Consider the following 21,368-nt stretch of genomic DNA (forward strand, 5'->3'; position numbering starts at 1 on the left):
GAGGGAGGCTTCTATGAACACTAAGGAAAACGCTGACATCGGCAAGACATTCCACAGACCATGCTTAGAGACACAAGCACAGTGCGAGCGTGAAGCTTTTCACGTAGTTTATGCCAAGAAATGTCGCTGTGCATGCTTCCCTGAAGGACATCAGTATTTTGAAGGATGCTCTCTTTTTCACATCCTCTCCTGGCTCAGTCTGTGGCTTCACAGCATCGTCAGAGAAGTAACAGAAGCAACGCACCCATTTCAGGGAGGGGTAAATGGAGACGTGCTTATGAAGCCTCAGGGACAACTGTTTTATTTAATAGCAATGTGACTATTTTTGTATGTTGATTCTCGGTGTCTGCTGTCACAGATAAGCATAGCGTGGTCCTGAAGCAAGCACAGCGCACACACAGACATGCACACAAAGTCCTCAGTAAGTGTCGGTGAGCGTATCAGAGTGAAGGCAAGGCGCAGCTTCACGACGGAAAAGTGCCGAGCTCTGCTCTAACGGCTAGAGATGGTTGTCAGAGCCGCGAGGTGTGAGTTGCTATGGTCTGGAAGCTGTCTGGCATCACAGAGCACAACCGTCCCTTAACTAAGTGGGCTCCTCTCTGCCCACCCAGCACTGCTGAAAAGAGGCAGATGGACTGCCTCTTTCCTTGGGGAGGGAGACGGTGACACCTCCCCGGGGAGACCCGAGGTGGGGCTTCGAGGGGCACCATCCCTGCTGCCTTGCAGCTTCCTCAAAGCCCTTTGAGAAGGAGCCCAGGCGACACCGACAGGGCGTCCCAAGAGGTCTGAGCCCCACGTGGGCCCGCCAGGTGCACTTCCTCACCCCTCTGACCTCGTGCATCTGGCTGCTCATAGGCAGGCCGGAGGCCCAGAGTGTCAACAAAACGAGAATCTCCCCGGCTGGAAGTCAGCTTCCAATTTGGAGTTAACGTCCATTTGGGTGAGTTCGTGCAGTCTCTCTTTTATTCATTTCGTGTCACGTTGGGGGTCGCATGCAAACTCAAACAAGCCTTTTTGGGAAACCAAAGAATCTGAGAGCGCTCAGTTTGCTGGGCAAACTGCCCACTTGCACAGATGCCAAAGGCTTGGGGGTCCTACCCCTATTTTTCTGTCTTTCCATTCTATTGTTTCCTGAAGATCAGAAATCTCCCTGATACAACTCGCCTGTTTCTGCTGTAGCTGTCGGATTTCCTGAAGAATAGGGACAGACAGAAAGAAAGCAGACACAGGGTTAGACAGGGAGGCACTCTGCGGCGCGGACAGCCCCGCAGCCAGCACGCACCCCAGCGAGCCCTGCGCCAGGCCTGCTCGCTGGTCCTGAGTTTGTTCTCACGATGCTCCCCAGCTCCCAGTGCAGGAAGAAAACCTGGAGTGAAATCCTCACTGACAGGTGTGAAAGTTCTAATCAAGTTAAAAAGATAAAAAAAAAAAATATCAAGCCTGGATTAATTTCCTATTGTCACTACAACAAATAACCACACATCCAGTGGCTTAGAACAACACAGATTCATTTTCTTACAGCTCTAGGGCTCGGAAGTTCAGAAGTCTTGCAGTGCCCTCAAGGTGTGGGCAGGCCTGGGGTCTTTTCTGGAGACCAGGGATGGGGCAGGGCGGGGACAGAATCTATTCCCCGCTTCCTTTCAGCTCCTAGGGTGCCCACAGTTTGGCCTGTGGCCCCTCCCTCACATGGCTCTGACCTCCAACCCCGTGGTCACGTCTCCTAATCTGCCTTTGACTCTGCTTCCCTCTTATAAGGTCTCCCAGCATCACACTGGGCCCATCCGGACAACACAGGATCGACTCCCATCGCACGGTCCTCAATCACATCTCCAAAGTCCTCTTTGCTGTGACTTACAGTTCCAGGGATTAGGACGCGGACACCTTAGGGGGCCATTATTCTCTCTGCCACACATCCCCGAACAAACCCAAAACCACCAACGAAAGAGAATCTGCTCTAATGAAAGCAGCTGCCTCCTTATATGGGCATAGAAAATTCACCTGAAGTCAAGAAAACTGTCCAAGAAAACTGATTAACTTCAGTAGTAAACCACCAAAATGCTCCCAAGTTTAAAAAAAAAAAAAAAAAGGAAGGAAAGAAAAGAAAAAAAGGAAAAGTTACTCACCTCAAGCATTTCTTCTCTTTGCTTCAGGGCCTCTTTCACTTCAGCAAACTGAAACTGGAGTATACTGTGGGCATGCTTTTCCCTTTCAAATTCCTGTAAAAGAAGAGAGGAACATTCAAGCTGCAGTGGACTCACATTTTCCTGTCCCCCTAGTTCACATTCTTATGATTGACCTTCACCTGCTACTATGTCAACACAGTTTTCAAGGCTTTTTTAACGACAGGAGCCCATTTCTCTGGATTTTCTAGGAGACACCCCTATGATTTACTATAAAATTAACCTGAGGAGCTGATGCAACTGACAGTGTCTCCTGATTTCTTTAAGGTAAGCAGTGCCCTGGAAGGGGTCCCTCTCCAGGGTGTCTGCTGAAGTCCACAGGGTTGTCTGGGCTGAAGACCTGGAGGAGGCACCATTGCAAAAGACTGACAATTAAATTTGTAAAAGGCTGATGATAAAAATAAAAATCAGTGCAGATGGTGACTGCAGCCAACAAATTAAAAGAATGCTTGTTCCTTGGAAGAAAAGCTATGATAAACCTAGACAACATATTAAAAAGCAGAGGCATCACTTTGCCAACAAAGTCCCAAAAATCAAAGCTCTGGTTTCTCCAGTGGTCACTTACGAATGTGAGAGGTGGACCATAAAGAAAGCTGAGCGCCAAAGAACTGATGCTTTCAAATTATGGTGCTGGAGAAGACTCTTGAGGGTCCCTTGGCTGAAAGGAGATCAAACCCATTGACTAAGGAGTCCCTTAGTCAATCCTAAAGGGAATAAACCCCGAGTATTGGATGCTAAAGCTGAAGCTCCAATACTTTGGCCCCCTGAGGCAAAGAGCCAAAAAGACTCTGATGGAAAAGACCCTGATGCTGAGAAAGACTGAAGGCAGGAGGAGAAGAAGGTGACAGAGGATGAGATGGTTGGATGGCATCACAGATGCAATGGACAGGAGTTTGAGCAAACTCTGGGAGATTGTGAAGGACAGAGAAGCCTGGCGTGCTGCAGTCCATGGGGTCACTAAAGAGTCTAACACAACTTATCGTTTGACTAAACAACAACAGATAATAAAATTATCCCTGATTTTGAAATATGCCAGTGAATACTCTTTGGGATAAAAAGGGGGTAAATGTAGTCTACTTTAGCAAGTTTATCTCACTAACAATAGATACCCAGCTCTGTACCCTAGAGACAAAATAGGGGCAAGGGGACATAAAGCACTTGTCAACACAAAGCCACTCCCCCAGTGCGACTCTCGCCTGTACGAAACGCACCCCCACACCCAGGCACTACGGCTCTTGTGTCTTCTGCTCAGCCCAGTACAGCAGCGCAGTCCCTGATGATGGTCTGGTACCCAACCAGCTGCGTGTCCAACTCTCGCAGCCCTATGGACCTGGCAGTCTCCTCTGTCCATGGTGTTTCCCAGGATTTCAGGGACAGCAGGGGACACCTTCCCTAGATGTGTTTACCTGGCTATTCTAGAAGGGACTGGACCTTAGCTCACTGTGGCATCCTGAGCACACTCATTTTCTGGAGTTCGGGGCTGACTGGACCCTCCAAACCAAGGACCTGTCTGTTGGGTTTTGCTTGGTTTGTGATCCCCACTTTGGAGCAATGTTCCAGGGTTACTCCACTTCTCTGGAATTAGATTTGGGGTCTCTTGGTCTACTTCCTGATGCCTAAGTGAGGGCATGCTAGGAGTATTTGGAATGTGTTAAGTACTCGTCCGCCTGAGTGGGGTTCAGAATATGCTCTCCATCCCTAAACTGTCAATCAGTTTCAAAGGAAGCTCTCATGACATCAGGCCTCATGGAAAGCTTCTCCTTCATTTCAGCATGCAGTTATCAGGGACTTCATAGACGAAATTCTTCTTCAGCTTCTAACTCAACCACAGCAGTGAAATAAAGAGGCCTTGGAGTTGTTAACGGCACCTTGGGTTTAATTCCGGGATTTAGAGGATATTTTTGTTGTCATTTTGTCGCTAAGTCAGGTCTGAAGCTTTTGCAACCCTCTGGACTGTAGCCCACCAGGCTCCTCTGTCCACAGGATTTTCCAGGCAAGAGTACTGGAGTGGGTTGCCATTTCTTTCTGCAGGGGAGCTTCCCGACCGAGGGATTGAACCCATATCTCCCGCATTGGCAGGTGGATTCTTTATAGCTGAGCCGCTGGGGAAGCCCTTCAGAGGATATAACCAGTTAGAAAAAAAGATGATGACACTCACAAACTAGATTTTCTATTTATCTCAGCAACTCTTAGAGGCTGGTCAATACTCTAGGATTTGAGAAGAAAACTAATTCCTTAAAATATGAAAAACAAGTATTCGTGTTCTCTGTCTCACAAAGAACAATTAAGTTTGGCCTTTACCAAGTCAAACCTGTTGCCGTTAATTTCCACACATGCTTATGCCTTTTGTTGATGTCATAAATTAACTCATTAACTCCAGTGCCTCTTAATGAAAGCCCAAATAAGATTCTCCTCTTTTTTGAGATTGAGGAAGGTGTTTAATTCTTAAATGGAGTACCTGTGTTTTTTCTTCCAATCAGCAGAAAATTAGTGAATATAATTTCCCTAAAATCCTTGATACTTGCAACTATTTCTCTCTGGTGTTGAGATAACAAAATAAAAATCCAGAAATAAATATTAACAGGAAAATCTTGAAGCATCTAATTATGCCTCATTCAAGCATTCTGGGTCTTTTGGAGGCAGGTTTTTCCACGGTTATGATTTTACCTTACATGCAAAAAACACAAGTGTCCTCCTAGTAAAATTGTTTCTAGTTTACATATAGAAATTTTGCATATCAATATATCAAGTACCTCAGCAAAAAGCATGGTATTCTTATTCTTAGATGTTTGGGCTTCCAGGGCAAGTAGAGAATGACTGCTTTTTAGAAAACTATATACATACAAATATATACATAAACATGTATAAATACATATATAAAATATGTATGTAGATTCATACTATATATCAAATATATATATGTACACACATATATCTTTTGATTCTTAAATATACCATATATATATATTCTCCAATTCTTACATATATCATATATATATTCTCCCATCCTTATATATATTAATACCATCAGTTCAGTTCAGTTCAGTCGCTCAGTCGTGTCCGATATGCATATATTCTACCATAATTACATACACCATATATATATATATGTGTGTGTATATATATTCTCCCATTCTTACATAGACCATTTACACATATACTCTATCCTCACATATATCATTTATATATATTCTACCATCCTTATATATACCAAATATATGTATATATATTCTTGCTGTTGTTTAGTTGCTAAGTCATGTCCAACTCCTTGTGACCCCATGGACTGTAGCCCACCAGGCTCCTCTGTCCCTGGGATTTCGCAGGCAAGAGTCCTGGAGTGGGCTGCCATTCATTCCCTTCTCCAGGGCATCTTCCTGATCCAGGGATCAAACTCCCATCTCCTGCATTGCAGGCAGATTCTTTACCATTGAGCCACTCAGAAAGCCTTATATTTATGTGTGTGTGTATACATATGTATTGGAGAAGGGAAAGGCACCCACTCCAGTATTCCGGCCTGGAGAATTCCGGGGACTGTATATAGTCCATGGGGTCGCAAAGAGTCGGACACGACTGAGTGACTTTCGCTATACATATACATGGACACACATATACATCCTCCCATCCTTGCGTGTATCACTTATGTGTACGCTCCCCCCCTCACACACGCCATTTACACACACACAGTCACTCTTCCCTGCACGGGGGGCACGTACTTTGCTCTTCTCCTCGTACTGCCGCCTGGACTCGGCCAGCTGCTCTTCCAGCTCCAGCAGCATGTCCTTTAGCGTGTCGACCTGGTACATGAAGTTCGTCTTCTCATTGTCTAGCTGAGCGTTGGAAACCATAGCCTTCTTATATTTCTCCTCAACTTCTGCTAGTGAGTCCTGCAGAAACCAGGTCAGGTTTTGAAATTGTAGAAAGAAAATAAAAACACGGATCAGTTCAGCATTTTTAGCAACACCCCAAAAACTCAGCTCTAAATTTACATTTTACTTCTTAGAGCAAATGAATCAGAAGAAGAAACACAGCAAGTTTTGATTGCCCAGAAAGTCCTCCTTTTAATTTGCTCAAATTCTCGAGGCTTGGAAAATTAGTTATTAACTGTGTCTGGAGATGAAAGTAATTTACAGTCCTTAGGACGAGGGGGACCCCAGGTGGAAAGGGCGCTGGTCACAGAGGCAGCAGAGTCCAGCTGTGGGTTCTGAACTGGGCTGGGCTATTCAACAGGCGCCTGACGTGACCACTCCAGACATGTGATCAGCACCTGGGACAGCGCCAGTGTGAGGTGGGAGGGGCGAGAGAACCCCTGCCACCAGCTACCCACTGTCCCCATGGCGACTGAGGAACCAGGAGAGGCTTAAGGGCAATTTCACATCTGCAACGCAGAGGAAAACTCAACAAGCTCCTCAGGCCTCCCTGGGCAGGTCCTGGAAAGGCAAACGCCGTTCCTTTGAAACGACAATGAAGGAAAGAGCCTCCAAAATAAACACGCTCACACCCTGGCAGGGCAGGCCACAGGGTATAGCAGTGTGTGGGTCCCGGAACACAGATCAGGGGAAAGCGACCCCAGGAGAACAGAGGGCAGCAAAGGACCCAGAGCTGCAGAAGGGTGGGCACCTCTGGGTGGGGCCTATGATCCCTGGGCTGCTTCCCTGGCTCCCCTCTCAGCCCCACCCGGAGCTGAAAGCCAGAATCTTAATCCCACCCTACAGAGAGGTCACAGGGCTCCCCAGGGGATGCTAGTGGTAAACAGCCCGCCTGCAACACAGGAGACATACTGAGATGTGGGTTCGATCCCTGGGTCGGGAAGATCCCCTGGAGGAGGGCCTGGCAACCCACTCTAGTATTCTTGCCTGCAGAATCCTGTTGACAGAGGAGCCTGGCATGCTACAATCCACGGGGTCACAAAGAGTTGGACATAACTGAAGCAACTTAGTACACACACACACAGAGAGGTCACAAACAAGCAAGTGATAAGTCATGTGGTTTGGCCCCCCTGGGATACTGAACTCAGACTGTCTCAGGGGTACTTTCCTGGGCGTTGAAAAGGAAGGCACAGATTTACCCTCTCTCACTGCCCAGTGAAGTCAGAGAACAGCCCCTGACTCCCTACCTCACCTTCAGGGAGCCTGGCAACTCAATTTCCTGTTGGCACAACACAGTAACTCCACCTTCTAAAAGTACCCGGTATTTGCTCAAACAAATTCAAGATGATACATATTCAGACATTGCTTCCATTAGTAAAATGGCTCAGGATGCAAATAATTTGTGTGGGAAATGAGAAGGTGGTTTTAACTCGGGTGGGAGGACAGTGAGTAAAGGACGTGCATCAGGAAAACGAGTTAGTAAGTTTTTCTAGTGAGTTACGATTTTCAGGTCTTGGCTTAAAAGCTGCTTTTGGGTAAACGAGGAACACACACACCCAGGCTTCCAGCACTGCCGCCACCTTGAGGTCTGCAGTCTGGAGCCCCTTTAGAGCAAGCACGCAATCTGAAGGCTTTCTGGAGGGTTTTTACAGTTAAGTTGGATTAATTCCATAAGCCCATGCTTCTGTAAGCTGGTACCTTCATCTCTTTCAATCCCTGCATGTATTTGCCTTCTACATCCTGAATCTGGTCCTTTAACTCATTGAGTTCCTGGGGGAAATGGCAAAAAAGGCAAATGATGTCAAAGGGGAAAAAAAAAAAAAGGACAGAGACCACAGAGGAGAGGCAGCTCCCTTAGTTGGGTAGTCTTAGCAGCAATCTTCTCTTCATCTTTTTAAGTATTAAAAGAAAAATAAGATGAATTTCAATACTACAAAGATGAAAATTTCCATGTGTCTCATATGTTATGCAACTTTATCAGACGTAGATGTCTTCATATATTTTGATGCAACTTTATAAAACAGGCAAATGAGCTTCTGAGAATGCAACAAATTAATTTGCTCACATTTAACAGTTCATTCAAGCTCTTTTGAGATCTACTCTGTGCTACATACAGAGCAAGATACTGAAGACGGAAACCAGCAAAGCCTTGCCCCAATCCTTATGGAGCGCTAGGTCTCTGCCTTCCTGCCTGGTCCACCCCCACATTCCTGGGGGTTGGTGTCCGGTATGAGCTGGAATCTCAGTAAATCCTTGTTGATCAAGGGGATGAGGCTCGAGCCAAGCACAGAGACAGAGTGTGACTGCAGCAAACGCTGCCTCAGGGCAGGGAAGGACGCCCCAGCCTGCAGGAGCCCAGGAGGGGTGGTTCGGGGGTGGGGACATTTCAGGAAGAGCGATCGGAAACTTCTAGAAAGCAGGGGAGATGGAAGGGGTCTGCAGGGAAGCTGGTCCCCCGCCGGCCTCGATGCTCTGGGCTCCCTGGCAAATGACACCCCGCAGTTCAGACAGCAGCAGGGGTGGCTGGTTCTCTCGCAGCCAGCTTTCATTACTAGAGAGCGTGTCCATAAACGAGGCCAAGCCTGACCTGGAAGCACCTCGCTGGCCTTGGCTCTCTCTCTGGGGGACACGAGGTCTGGTGGCTCAGCCTTCCCTCGGCCCGGCCTCCTGTCCAGATGGGGCTTCCCCAGGTGCTCTGACAAGCAGAAGCCATTTCTCTGTCACACGCTCCGTTTTGAGATGTAACAGAGAACAGTGTACACATTCCAGTGGGAGCAGGAAAAAAATCGCTAAAATGCCGTGCCAGGGTCGACTGGAAGCCAGTTACAGTGGGGGAGGGAGGGCGTGTTGCAGGCAGAGGGCGCGGGTGCTCCAAGGGCAGGGTGGGGCCCCTGGGAGTGATGAGGACTCTGTGACCAGCATGTTCCAGCGCTGAAGACGGGAGTGTCTGCGCCTGCCCTGCGTGCAGAGGGGGCTGAGCGCCTCTGGGCAGCGTGGTACGGCTCCTGCTCAGCTGTACCCGGGGAGCTGAGGAATCCCAGTGCAGGTGAGCACCGCTGGGGCAGGAAATTCAGGGTGTCCCTGCAGGACACCAGAACTGGGCTGGACCCTGCTGTTACTGGAACACGGAGCTTAGGAGAGCCAGGGAAGACCTAACCGAGAAGAAAGAGCTGGGAATTTACAAACTCGCTCTTGTTTTACTTCAAGACTGCTTTCCACAAATGGTTTCTCTGGCTCACGTGTTAAGCAGAGAGCCTTACCTTGATCTCCCGGATGGAAGCCTCGGTGTCAATGGAGATGGAGGTGTCCCCACTGCCCCTCCGAGAGGAAGTCCCACCCAGGGAGGCCAGCGTGGCTGCAGACAGGCCGGGCAGGCTACGAGACCCCTGCGACGTGGCAAAGAGCAAATGGGATTTCAGCAAAAACCAGAACAGCTTCTCAGTCTACCAGGATGGTTCCTTTACTTGCAGTCAATCTCCAAATTGGAAAATCTTTGCTGAGTTTATGGCGAGCCACAAAGAGAGGGGCCTCATCTCAAGGGGCCTCATGAATGCTAGAGGTTTGTCTGGATTAACTGTGAGCTCCACGCCTGGGCCCATGATTGAATTCCTTCACTGTTCTGCAAGATTTAAACACACACTGGGAAGTGACCCCCAAAGGTGGTAATGCTGGTTGGGGAGTCACTCACTAGTCCACTTCACTCCGTGGTGAAATTCTTTACTCAAGATCAAGCAATATATTTCCTGGTCAGTTTCACGTATAAATTTGGGGGCCCTCTGGTTTCTACAGGACATCATAGAAAGCTCTACAGAAATTCTCTACCTTTTCAGTGAAGTCTTTTTCCGGTCTCTCTTCAACCTGGAGGAGAAAATGGACGCATGTTAAATATGGAAACACACTAAACGGAGAATCTGGATTTACGGGGAAAGAGAATACGAAGATAAAGCACTGGCTTCTTTTGTGATTCAAACACTAGGTGCTGTGGGACTCGCGGACACTCTTGGTGCCACACGGGTGGCCTGTGGACAGCTCACAGTGCCTGGCTGAGGTCCGCTGTGTGGTGTTTCAACTTTCACAGCTTCCACAGGAAGGTGGTTTGTGAATGATCTGAATCTGAACAGATTGATTCGACAGGCTTTCCCACACTGCGTGCAGAACCGAGTGTAGACCGGACGGCACCAGCCTCGTTCACCCACCACAGTACCTGCGACCAGAACGTGAGGGTATAACCAGGGCTCCAGGGGCTGGAAGGCGCAACCACGCAGGGCTTTGCTTTTGCCTGTCACTAACCTTGAACTCTGGGAGCTGGTGATGGCCAGGGAGGCCTGGTGTGCTGCGATTCATGGGGTCGCAGAGTCAGACATGACTGAGCGACTGGACTGAACTGAACTGAACCTTGGCCTCCAAGCAAGAGAAAGCAGTGGAGACAATGGCTGTAATTTTTCCACCGCTCATGAGTAACTGAGTCATGTCCTACTCTTTGCAACTTTATAGACTATAGTCTACCAGGCTCCTCTGTCCTTGGAATTTTCCAGGCAAGAATACTGGAGTGCTTTGCCATTTCCTCCTCTAGGGGACCTTCTCAACCTAGAGATTGAACCCACATCTCCTGTGTCTCCTGCATTGGCAGGCAGGTTCTTTCCCAGTGAGCCAGCTGGGAAGCCCCTACTGTAGAGAACTAAACTGCATTCAATAGTTTTGGAAAAGAACATGAAAAAGAATATATATATATATATATATAATACATATATAAAACAATCACTTTTCTGTACAGCAGAAATTAACACAACAGTGTAAATCAACTACACTTCAATAAAATTTTTTAAAAAATAAGAAAACAAGCTTATAGTTACCAAAAGGGAAATGTGGTGGGTAGGAATAAATTGGAGGTTGGGATTAACATACACACACACACTACTATATACAAAATGGATAACAAGTATCTACTGTGTAGCACAGGGACCTATATCAGCACCTTATAATAACAAGGAAAAAGAATCTGAAAAAAAAATATGCATATATAACTGAATCACTGTTGCTCAGCAGAAATTAACACAACAATGTAAATCAACTGTACATCAACTAAAGAGAGAAAAGCGGTGCTGATTTTTTCCAGGAGTCATGTACAGATGTGAGAGTTGGACCATAGCAAGGCTGAGCACTGAAGAATTGATGCTTTTGAACCGTGGTGTTGGAGAAAAGCCTTGAGAGTATCTTGGACTGCAAGGAGATCCAGCCAGTCCAGCCTAAAGGAAATCAACCCTGAATCTTCACTGGAAGGACTGACGCTGAAGCTGAAGCTCCAATACTTTGGCCACCTGAATATGAAGAGCCAATTCATTAGAAAAGACCCTGATGCTGGGAAAGATTGAAGGCAGGAGGAGAAGGGGGTGACAGAGGATGAGATGGCTGGATGGCATCACTGACTCGATGGACACGAGTCTGAGCAAGCTCCGGGAGATGGTGCAGGACAGGGAGGCCTGGCGTGAGGCATGCAGTCCATGGGGTCACAAGTGACTGGACTAGTGTGCTGCCACTGCAGCCCCTCGAGTTGCCACCAGGTGGCAGCCGGTGTCGCGCGGAGGAGGAGGTGCCCAGGGAGGCTTGGTGGGGCAGGGCACCTCTGACCGCCCCTAAAAAAATGAACAGGCAAGCAAGGAACCCCAACAGTGAGTTTAAGTTGACATAAGTTTAAGTTTATCTTTGAAAGTAATATACAAAGAAACAGAATAGATGGAGGGCTTTCAAATACCGTTGTGGCTGCTGCACACAGTGACCAGAGGATGCTGTGGGCAATGCACACCCCAACATGCCGCAGTCACGGCCGCACGGGACCCGGGACAAGCCATGGGACCCTGCAGACTCCACCTCCTCGTCCCAGACAGGGTGGCGGCACCACGGATCTTGCAGCCTATTAACTCTCTCATTCTCACTTCCTGAGCAATACTAAACACCTTAGGCGGAGGTGAAAACGTCACAGGAACAGGCTTTGAAATATGCATATCACAGTAGAGTGTGTAGAAGGGCGTCTTTTAAAATCTATGGGAGAGAACAAACATATGGGCACCAAGGAAGGAAAGGGGGGTGGGAAGGACTGGGAGACTGAGACTGACGTATATGCACTCATGCACACCACTAGGTCCCACCACTTCATGGGAAATAGGCAGGGAGACGGTGGAAACAGGGAGAGACTTTTTATTTTTGGGGTTTCAAAATCACTGCAGATGGTGACTGCAGCCATGAAATTAAAAGATGCTTGCTCCTTGGAAGGAAAGTTATGACCAACCTGCTGCTGCTGCTAAGTCGCTTTAGTCGTGTCCGACTCTGTGCAACGCCATAGACAGACGGCAGCCCACCAGGCTCCCCCATCCCTGGGATTCTCCAGGCAAGAATACTGGAGTGGGTTGCCATTTCCTTCTCCTAGATAGCATATTAAAAAGCAGAGACATTACTTTGCCAACAAAGGTCCGTTTAGTCAAGGCTATGGTTTTTCCAGGGGTCATGTATGGATGTGAGAGTTGGACTGTGAAGAAAGCTGAGCGCTGAAGAATTGATGCTTTTGAACTGTGGTGTTGGAGAAGACTCTTGAGAGTCCCTTGGACTGCAAGGAGATCCAACCAGTCCATTCTAAAGGAGATCAGTCCTGGGTGTTCATTGGAAGGAGTGATGTTGAAGCTGAAACTCCAACACTTTGGCCATCTGATGCAAAGAGCTGACTCATTGGAAAAGACAATGATGCTGGGAAAGACTGAAGGCAGGAGGAGAAGGGGACGACAGAGGATGAGATGGCTGGATGGCATCACTGACTCGATGGACATAGGTTTGGGTAGACTCTGGGAGTTGGTGATGGACAGGGAGGCCTGGCGTGCTGTGGTTCATGGGGTCGCAAAGAGTCGGACACAACTGAGAGACTGAACTGAACTGAACACTACTCTGTATAAAACAGAGAACTGATGAGAACCTATTGCAAAGAACAGAGAACTCTTCTCCGTGCTGTGACCTAAACAGGAAGGAAACCCACCCCCAAAAAAGGAGCTATAGTCATAGCTGATTCACTATGCTGTACAGCAGAAACTCATACAACATTGTAAAGCAACAGCATTTCAGTAACAATTAAAAAAAATCTTTGGGAGATAATCACTTCGGAAAAATTTCTTTGACATTTTAAATTATGTCAACTCTCCCTTCCCTGGCAGCTCAGACAGTAAAGAGCCTGCCTGTAAGGAGGCAGGAGACCTGACTTCCATCCCTGAGTTGGGAAGATCCCCTGGAGGAGGGAATGTCTACCCACTCCAGTATTCTTGCCTGGAGAGTCCCACGGACAGAGGAGCCCAGCAAGCTACAGTCCACAGGGTCTCAAAGAGCTGGATGTGACTGAGCGACTAACACTTTCACTTTTTCCTTTCAAAAACAAAAGCTTAAAGTAGCACAGTAAATATTTTATTAATTCCAACCTTCTAAAACGGTGTCTAAGTGAGCTTACCATGTAGGCTCACTTAAGTATCGTGTCTGGTGAGGTTTTAAATTCCAGGTTTGGCACATCGCCACCTGACTTGCCCACCTTCCTGGAGACAGAGCCCAGTATGTGGGCGCAGGGCGACCCGAGTCAATAGTTTGGGGACAAAGGAACTTCTCCTCATGGTGTCCAGCCCCCAGGCAGGAAACAGAACACAGACAGAAGCAGGTCACCACAAGTTCCCTCTCGAGAAACCAGCGGACAGCAGTGAACACCGCTCAGAAAACAGCCCACAAACGTGAACAGCAGTGGAGCCTACCACTAGACTGGAAACCTTTGGCTTTCAATCCAATAATATTGACCTCATCCGGATGATTTGTCCTTCAGCTATTGTGTTCATAACTCAAGACCTGTTTTTTCCACCCGGTTCCTGCCCTCACCTCTTTACGAGACTTGAACGTGAGTCACTACAGCCTTTTGTTTTCCTGGCTCATGGAGGGCCGAGGTTCCCGTTCGCCACTCAGCTTCTCTGTGAGCACAGCAGCACGTGAAGCTGGGCTCCGCGCAGGACACCCCGAGGGTGCTTCAGAGCCCTGGCAGCCCCACGGGGTCCGCGTGGGGCCCTGAGGCGCGGGGGACATGGCTGCACTGGCCCTTCCAGGCCTGGCTCATCCAGCCTCCTGAGTCCAGGTCTCCAGAAGCACCCTCTCCCCGCCACCCCCACCTCGGAGCCTGTGCCCTGAGTCCTATGCTGCATCTCGCCCACGCGCTGAGGTCTGCCTCCCGGGCCTGTGCGTCCCTGCTGGGGACAGGTGTATGTCTTCCCCCTGCAGCCCTGTGCCTGGAACGTTCAATAAACACCAGCTGAATGAACCAGCTTCCTCAAGAGGAAGAGTCCAGGCTCATCAGAGAAGGAAACACAGCTCGCCCACAGAATGTGACAGTGAGTGTGAGGTCCAGAAGCGGGTGCCTTCCTGAGACGGGGCGGGGGTCCTCTCTGCTCCCCCTGAGGCTGGAGGACCAGCGGGTGGGGCACGCTTGGGATGCGGACGCATCTCTGTTTTCTCAAAGCAGGACAAGCCGTCGCCTCCCTCATTCTGGTTACTTTGCTTTCGGATGATGCTCCCCTCGCCCACCCCACAGGGCACCAGCCTGCCACCCACACTTAGAGCTGCCGAGAGCCACCCCTACACGGTTCCTGCTTCCTTCCTGTCCCCTGCCCTGGCTCATGCCACCCTCCTGGGGCCATATTGCTGTGGATCACAGCTGGGGACATTCCCCATGAGCCATGGTGGACAACACTCCCACCCCTGGAAAATTCACCCCAGGAGAAACAGGTTATCAGCTCAAATCTCTTCTTGTTTTTATGTTTCAAGCGTATCAATTACCCATCTTTCCAGGCGGAGCTCAGGCAGGTGTGCCTGACCAGGTGTCCCCAGCCAGGAATGAGAGCTGTGAACTTTAGCCTGGGTTCCTGGAATCCCTCCTCCCTTCCTGCCCTGCGTCCCTCTGAGAGGCCAGGTGGGGACAGTCAGTCACCCCTAGGGTCCTCTCCCTGGGGCCCCGCCTGCCCCCCGCGGCTCCTCCCTGCCAGGCAGGAGCGCCAGAGGAGTCTGAGCACAAGTTTCCTGGCCTCTTTCCAGTCAACGCGGCCAAGTACACCCACTTACACCCTGCCAGTCTCGCAAGCCCAAAATACAAACACCCACCCCTTTCCAGTGATGGGACCGCCCAGAACTCAGAAAATAGAAACGAGCCGATTCCAAGGAAGAGACTGAGCTCTGGAAACACAGAGCCAAGGGCTAGTTCAGCTGCATCCTCCGGACTCTGCAGAGGCCAAGGGCGCTGCCCATGTTCTGGCCTTCCCATGGCCAAGAGCCACTGTAACCACATGCCCTGGGGAACCGCCCCGCACAGCCAGAGTGTCTCTGCCGCCTGAGGGCCTCACACAGAGGCGTCCTCAGCTCTGAGGTCCCCCTGCATCGTGAGGGCCCAGATGCTGGCCTTTGCTCACTGACTGTGCCAGCCTGAGTCAGTGACCTTTATAAGTGAGCAGATGACTCAGGGGAGAGCGGAGACTGGACCGATGACCTGTGTGCAGTGAACTCAAGGTTCAGCTCAGTCAAGTCCCTGGGAGTCTTGCAAACCCAGGGCTCTCAAAAGACCAAGAGGCGGTGGGGCAGGTGTGGCTAGGTCCCGCAGTTACCAAGAGACGCCCACCTCTCGTTATTAGGCCCCAGGGGCACCGGCGAGGTGAATGCTCACCTCTCTTGGGTCCACTAAACCCATATTCTGAGTAAACTGTTTTCAGGTTTAGGAAGCAGATGACAGAAGAACTTGTATCTGGTTTCCATCTCTTGGGGCTTCTGTGATAGCTCAGCTGGAAAAGAATCAGCCAGCTGTGCAAGAGACCTGAGTTCGATTCCTGGTTGGGGAAGCTCCCCTGGAGAAGGGAAAGGCTACCCACTCCAGTATTCTTGGGATTCCCTGTTGGCTCAGCTGGAAAAGAATCAGCCTGCAGTATGGGAGACCTGGGTTCGATCTCTGGGTTGAGAAGATCCCCTGGAGAAGGGAAAGGGTACCCACTCCAGTGTTCTGGCCTGGAGAATTCCATGGACTGTGTAGTCCACGGGATCACAAAGAGCTGGGCACGACCGAGCGGCCTTCACTGTTGTTCTTGGGTCTGGGGAGCTTGACTGAGCTGCTACTCTGTGGCTTCATCCTGAAGCCCGAATAAACCCGAAGTGGTCAAACCAGCACCGTTCACAGCCGCCTGCCCCACCAAGCCGTGCCGGGCAGGCCAGACTCAGCCTCTTCTGACAACCGGGAACTTTCATTTTTCCCAAAAGGTGAGCACAAGGGAGTATCACACCCGATGATGAGCGTCTCCACATTAGAGTCATCATGCAAAACGTGACTCCTGCCAGGTCGCAGGTTTCCGGCTGGGTGTGTCTGAAACGCGCGACCGCGGGCCGGAGGTGGAGGCGGGCCGGCGCTCGCAGGCACGGGCTGCTGCCGGTGGAGTCCTGAGCTCACAAACGCTGCCCTCCGCTCACGTCTGTCACATCAGGAGAAGCGGCCCTCCATGTCTGACCACCGTACTCACGTGTCACTGAGCAGCTCAAAGTCTTCCTGTCCCTGCCTGACGGGTCCTGGGTGCGGCAGTAAGCAGGGGGCTCTGGGGGTGTCTGCCACCCCACGTTCCCTCTGCCCCACCTCAGCACGGTCAGGACATGGCTTCTATTCCCCTCCCTGCTGGGGGGACGGGGGGCTCATAGGACTGTGAGGATGGTGGGGGCGTCTCACAGAGGGGGTGGCCTCACTGCTGGGGGGACGGGGGCTCACAGAGGGGGCAGCCTTCATTTCCACAGAGAAACACGCTCTTCTGTTCTAACACTCAGGTTCCTTATCTGCCTTCTGCTTCTGCACCCTTGATATGCAAACGGTGGAGCGAACATTCCTATCAGGAAAGCACCCGTACAGCCCAGTGAGGGATGCCTCCGGCCTTGGTCTTGGCAGCAGGCAGAGCCGGGCAGGCGTGGGGGTATGGAGGTCCCCGACTCAGCAACATGCGCTCGGTCTGCAAAAGCGATCCTTTGGCCTGCTCCCCCAGGAGCTGCAGATAAGCTGCATGGGGTGAGAAACCTCCTGGCTTTCAAAGGCAGCATCTAGTTTAACAAACAAAGCAGCAAAGCCCACAGGCACACCTGGGCAAGGAGGTGACTCGCCCCCACGTCTTTGCTTGATGACCAGGAAGACTCCCTAAACTTTAGACAGGTAACAGCAGGGTTGTGTGAGTCTTAAGAGCCTCAGTCAAGCTCCTCTAGGATGCAGGGGTGAGGAAAGAGACCAGCTTTGCCAATCTGCGCCTCTTCCGCCTAGGATCTGTCGGGAGGGGCCCTGGCCCTCAGTGTGGCAGCCCCAAGGTGTGGCTCGGCATGCAGCCCTGGCCCCTGCCCACGGAACGCCCCTCCCCTGGTCACTGCGTCAGCCCCCACCCTACATGTCCCTCGCACAAAACTGGCCTGCCAATCGCTTGTGGTCAAAAGAACAACACAGTTGCCTCCTACAAACCATCAGATGCGGTGACACTGTCTAAAATTCTCAAGACCGGGGGAAACACACACAACAACGAGACTTAAGTGATGGGGGACTAGATGGCAGGGCCCCTGTTCTCTGATGGGGCCCTGGGCTCATCTCGTGCCGAGTGACAGACAGCAGAGCAGCTCTGAGGTCGGTTTCCCAGGCTCTGAACAGAGAACCCAGGGTGTCGAGGGGGATGGAGCAGGGCCGGGGTGCGTGGCACTCACTCTACCCTAAAAACCGTCAGGTCCAAGAATGGACAACGTTCCAAACAGAGGTTAAAGGTGAATCCTCCAATCTAACAAAGTGGTACAAACAAATTTATGTACAAAGCAGAAACAGACTCACAGATGTGGAATACAAACCTTGGGTTACTGGCGGGGAAAGCTGGGCAGAGGGAGAAACTGCGAGTTTGGGATTGACATACACACACCACTACCTATAAAACGTATGATTAATAAGGGCCTCCTGCATAGCACAGGGAGCTCCACTCAGCACTGTGTAATGACCTGTATGGAAACAAATCTAACCAAGAATAGATATAGGTACATGCATAACTGATTCACTTTGCTATACAGCAGAAACTGACACCACATTGTAAAAAATCATCTATAATAAAAGTTAAAAAAAAAGTTAACTTGGACAAATACAAAAAAATAAAAAAGTGAATCCTTCCCATTTTTAAATCATAAAAAACAACACATCCATGCACACGGCTGCCTTTCTTCCCCACCACACAAAGCTCCCCCTTCCTAGGAAGGCCCGGCAGAGGCTTCCGAGATGGTCCTTCAGAAGCCTGAGCAGGGCAGTTCTGATCTCACTGAACCGTCCTTTTGTAAATTTGGAAGGATCTTCCCCGATCCCATGTTTTAAACTGAGACCTGGACTAAACCATGGAACGCCTTCCGGCTTGCTCACGGGTTCAGGCGTCTGGAGGCTGGGGTGGAGGGGTCTTCTTGGGGGTCAGAGGATGAGGGTCTGAGGGCAGGAGGCAGGGAAGGAAGGGAGGGGACAGGGGCGAGAGAGAGAGAGACCCACTCACCACTGGGCTGGCCCGCGCAGAGCTGGCTCTGGAGGAGGCGCGGGAGCTGGACTTGAAGTGGCCGCTGAGCTCTGAAGCCTGCCCACCCAGCTGGCCGCAGGGCACAGAGACAGAAACAGAGGAACAGGTCAGCGAGGAGAAGGGGGGCCACATGACAGACGCCCCGGTTAGCGGCGAGGTCAGCCGGGTGCAGCTCAGGGAGGAAGGAGAGGTTAGTGCGGCCAGCGGCGGCCCCCCTGCAAGAAGGCAGTGTTGTCCCAGCTCCCGACCCGCGGCCACTCAGAACACACAACTTAATCATCCTCTGGAGGAACATGGGGTTCCCGCTCGGTCGGGTGTGGGTCACACCCAGCAGCTGCTCGGCCGGGGGTGGGGGGACGCCGAGTCTCTATGCAGGGAACCCTGGGTGACATGGAAGAGGCTGGCGGGGGCCCGGGACTGAGCTGCCTCCCAGTGTGACCACAGGGACGGGGCCCGGCTCCGGGGCAACGGAGAGGTCTGCTCTCTACTATCTCTGCAAGTGGACACAAGACCCAGGGCCGACACAGAATCAGCCGTGGCTTGTTCCAGCTCCGGGGCCCTCGGTCTGGTTGCCTGCGTATGTGTCTATGTTGCTGCTCTTCAGTCGCTCAGTCATGTCCGATTCTTTGCGACCCCATGGACTGTAGCCCAAGCTCCTCTGTCCGTGGGATTTTCCAGGCAAGAAGACCGGAGTGGGTTGCCATTTCCTTCTCCAGCAGATCTTCCTGGCCCAGGGATCGAACTCGAGTCTCCTGCGTCTCCTGCATTGCAGGCTAATTCTTAACCACTGAGACACGAGGGAAGCCTGTATCCATCAACATGTATCCATCTTCCCTAAACTTTCTCTCTTCTGGTACAGGAAAACACCAGGAACTCGTTTACTCAGAGGCTCTGCCCTCCTAATTTTGACCTGTATTCACATTTGTTCCAGCCCTACAACAAGAATCTTACCTGCCTCTTAAACAAGGCAGGGTAGGGGTGGGCGGGAGGGGACGCAGGATTTGAATACCATTTAGGACCCAGGGCGTCAGCAGACCGGGCAGTGGTGGAGAGGCCTCCGCTGACTGTCCCCTCCCTGCCCCTCACCCCACCCCCACTCTGAGACCCGCAGGCATGATCCCAACTGCAGGCTACGAGGAGCCATGGCTTCAGGGCTTCTCTTGATCCTTATCGCAAATACCATTGCTCCCCCTGCCTGTTTTCCATCAGCGTGGAATTCTCGAGGGCAGAGTCTGTGTGTGTTTTGTTCCCTGCTGAGTCCCTGGCCAGAAGAGGAGGCCTGGCAGACAGGAGGCTCTTGAGAAATACCTGCTGAACGATCCACTTCAACGCTAGACTGTAAATAGCCTTGATCGAGACGAGGGAGTTCCCCAGAGTGGTTCTGCCTGGACTCACCCCTCGGCTGCATAAACACTTCAGGGGTATTTACACGTAGGTGAAAGATGCTTTCTCAGACACACAGACACAATATGGCTGCACGTACACCACGCATAAGAATTACTGCCACATAGGGCACATACAAGAAATTCACCAGTATCACTAGCCTCACCTTTCAGCTTTCTCGTTCAAAACAAAGAAAAACTCTTGACATCAGCACTGTAAAGCGTATTTTGCCTTTGGGGCTTTGCTGATGTATAAGTGAGGAAAACTTTCTCATGTAGACCAATCCTACTATATTCTACATCATTCACACCCCGGTTTATGGTGTAGAGATGTGACGGGTTATTGTTAATAAGGCTTCTTTCTGATCCAAGTTTCCCCAATTCCTGAGTCAAAAACTGCTCTCATATCATCTGATCTGAGCTGGTGAGGAAAAGAATGAAGTTTAAAGTCTGTGTCACGTGGACCATGCGGCACCTTTGGAGCCACCTGTGCTCTGGAGTCAATGTGGTTAATTGCGGGCTGACGTAAGGTAGACAGATCTGAGTCCATGGTCCATTTCTAATCAGCCGGGAGACCTTGGGAAAGTTACGTGTCACCGGTGGCATCAAGTAGGGCTGCTGACCACACGGGTGGGGAGGATGATGCAGAGAATGCAAGCTGGGTTTTCCCCTGCTGTCTCTTCCTGATAAAACAATTTGCATGGCTCCTGGACAGGGTGGTATTGGTGGTGATGACTGAGGGTCAGAACAACGTAGAAGGTCATGTCACACAGGGCCAGGAGCCCTCCCTACAACGTACAAACAGCTTACGAATGGTAAGGAAGGTACAAAATGGAAAGGTTTCAAGGGATGGGATGGAGAGGGAGGTGGGAGGGGGTTCCGGATGGGGAAGAGATGGACACCCATGGCTGATTCATGTCAATGTGTAGCAAAAGCCACGACAATATTGTAAAGTAATTAGCCTCCAATTAAAATAAATAAATTAAAAAAAACTGTTAATACTTTTAAGAACTAGTCATTAAAAAAAGAATCATTTAACTGTAACTGTGATAAGTCATTTATGAATAAGTGGGGTTTCCCAGTTGGTGCCAGTGGTAAAGAACACGCCTGGCAGTGCAGGAGACACAAGAGATGTGAATTCGATCCCTGGTTCGGGAAGATCCCCTGGAAGAGGGCATGTCAACCCGTTCCAGAATTCTTGCCTGGAGAATCCCATGGACAGAGGAGCTGGGCAGACTATGGTCCATAGGGTTGCAAAGAGTCGGACATGACTGAAGCGACTTATTTAGCTGCAAACACGTCCTGTGTCTGAGGCAAACTTTCTGGGAGAAGGAAGAT

At 50.4% G+C, this 21,368-nt stretch overlaps 1 protein-coding gene across 50 annotated transcripts in view; it reads right to left on the reverse strand.

Moving 5' to 3' along the window:
• LRRFIP1 (LRR binding FLII interacting protein 1) overlaps window positions 1-21,368 on the reverse strand; it is a 159,357-nt gene that overhangs the window by 19,740 nt on the left and 118,249 nt on the right. For 22 of the 50 annotated variants that reach the window (XM_060399079.1, XM_042244631.1, XM_027967226.2 and 19 more), the window contains 7 exons: window positions 18,628-18,717; window positions 9,869-9,904; window positions 9,307-9,432; window positions 7,745-7,816; window positions 5,894-6,064; window positions 2,124-2,216; window positions 1,099-1,191 (listed from right to left, as the gene is read on the reverse strand). In XM_060399079.1, coding sequence (XP_060255062.1) covers window positions 1,099-1,191; window positions 2,124-2,216; window positions 5,894-6,064; window positions 7,745-7,816; window positions 9,307-9,432; window positions 9,869-9,904; window positions 18,628-18,717 — 681 coding nt within the window. The remainder of the gene's footprint in view (window positions 1-1,098; window positions 1,192-2,123; window positions 2,217-5,893; window positions 6,065-7,744; window positions 7,817-9,306; window positions 9,433-9,868; window positions 9,905-18,627; window positions 18,718-21,368) is intronic. The other 28 variants (XM_060399092.1, XM_027967230.2, XM_042244573.2 and 25 more) reach the window with 7 other exon arrangements.

The sequence above is a fragment of the Ovis aries genome, chromosome 1 (genome assembly GCF_016772045.2).
Source record: "Ovis aries strain OAR_USU_Benz2616 breed Rambouillet chromosome 1, ARS-UI_Ramb_v3.0, whole genome shotgun sequence".
Lineage (NCBI taxonomy): Eukaryota > Metazoa > Chordata > Mammalia > Artiodactyla > Bovidae > Ovis > Ovis aries.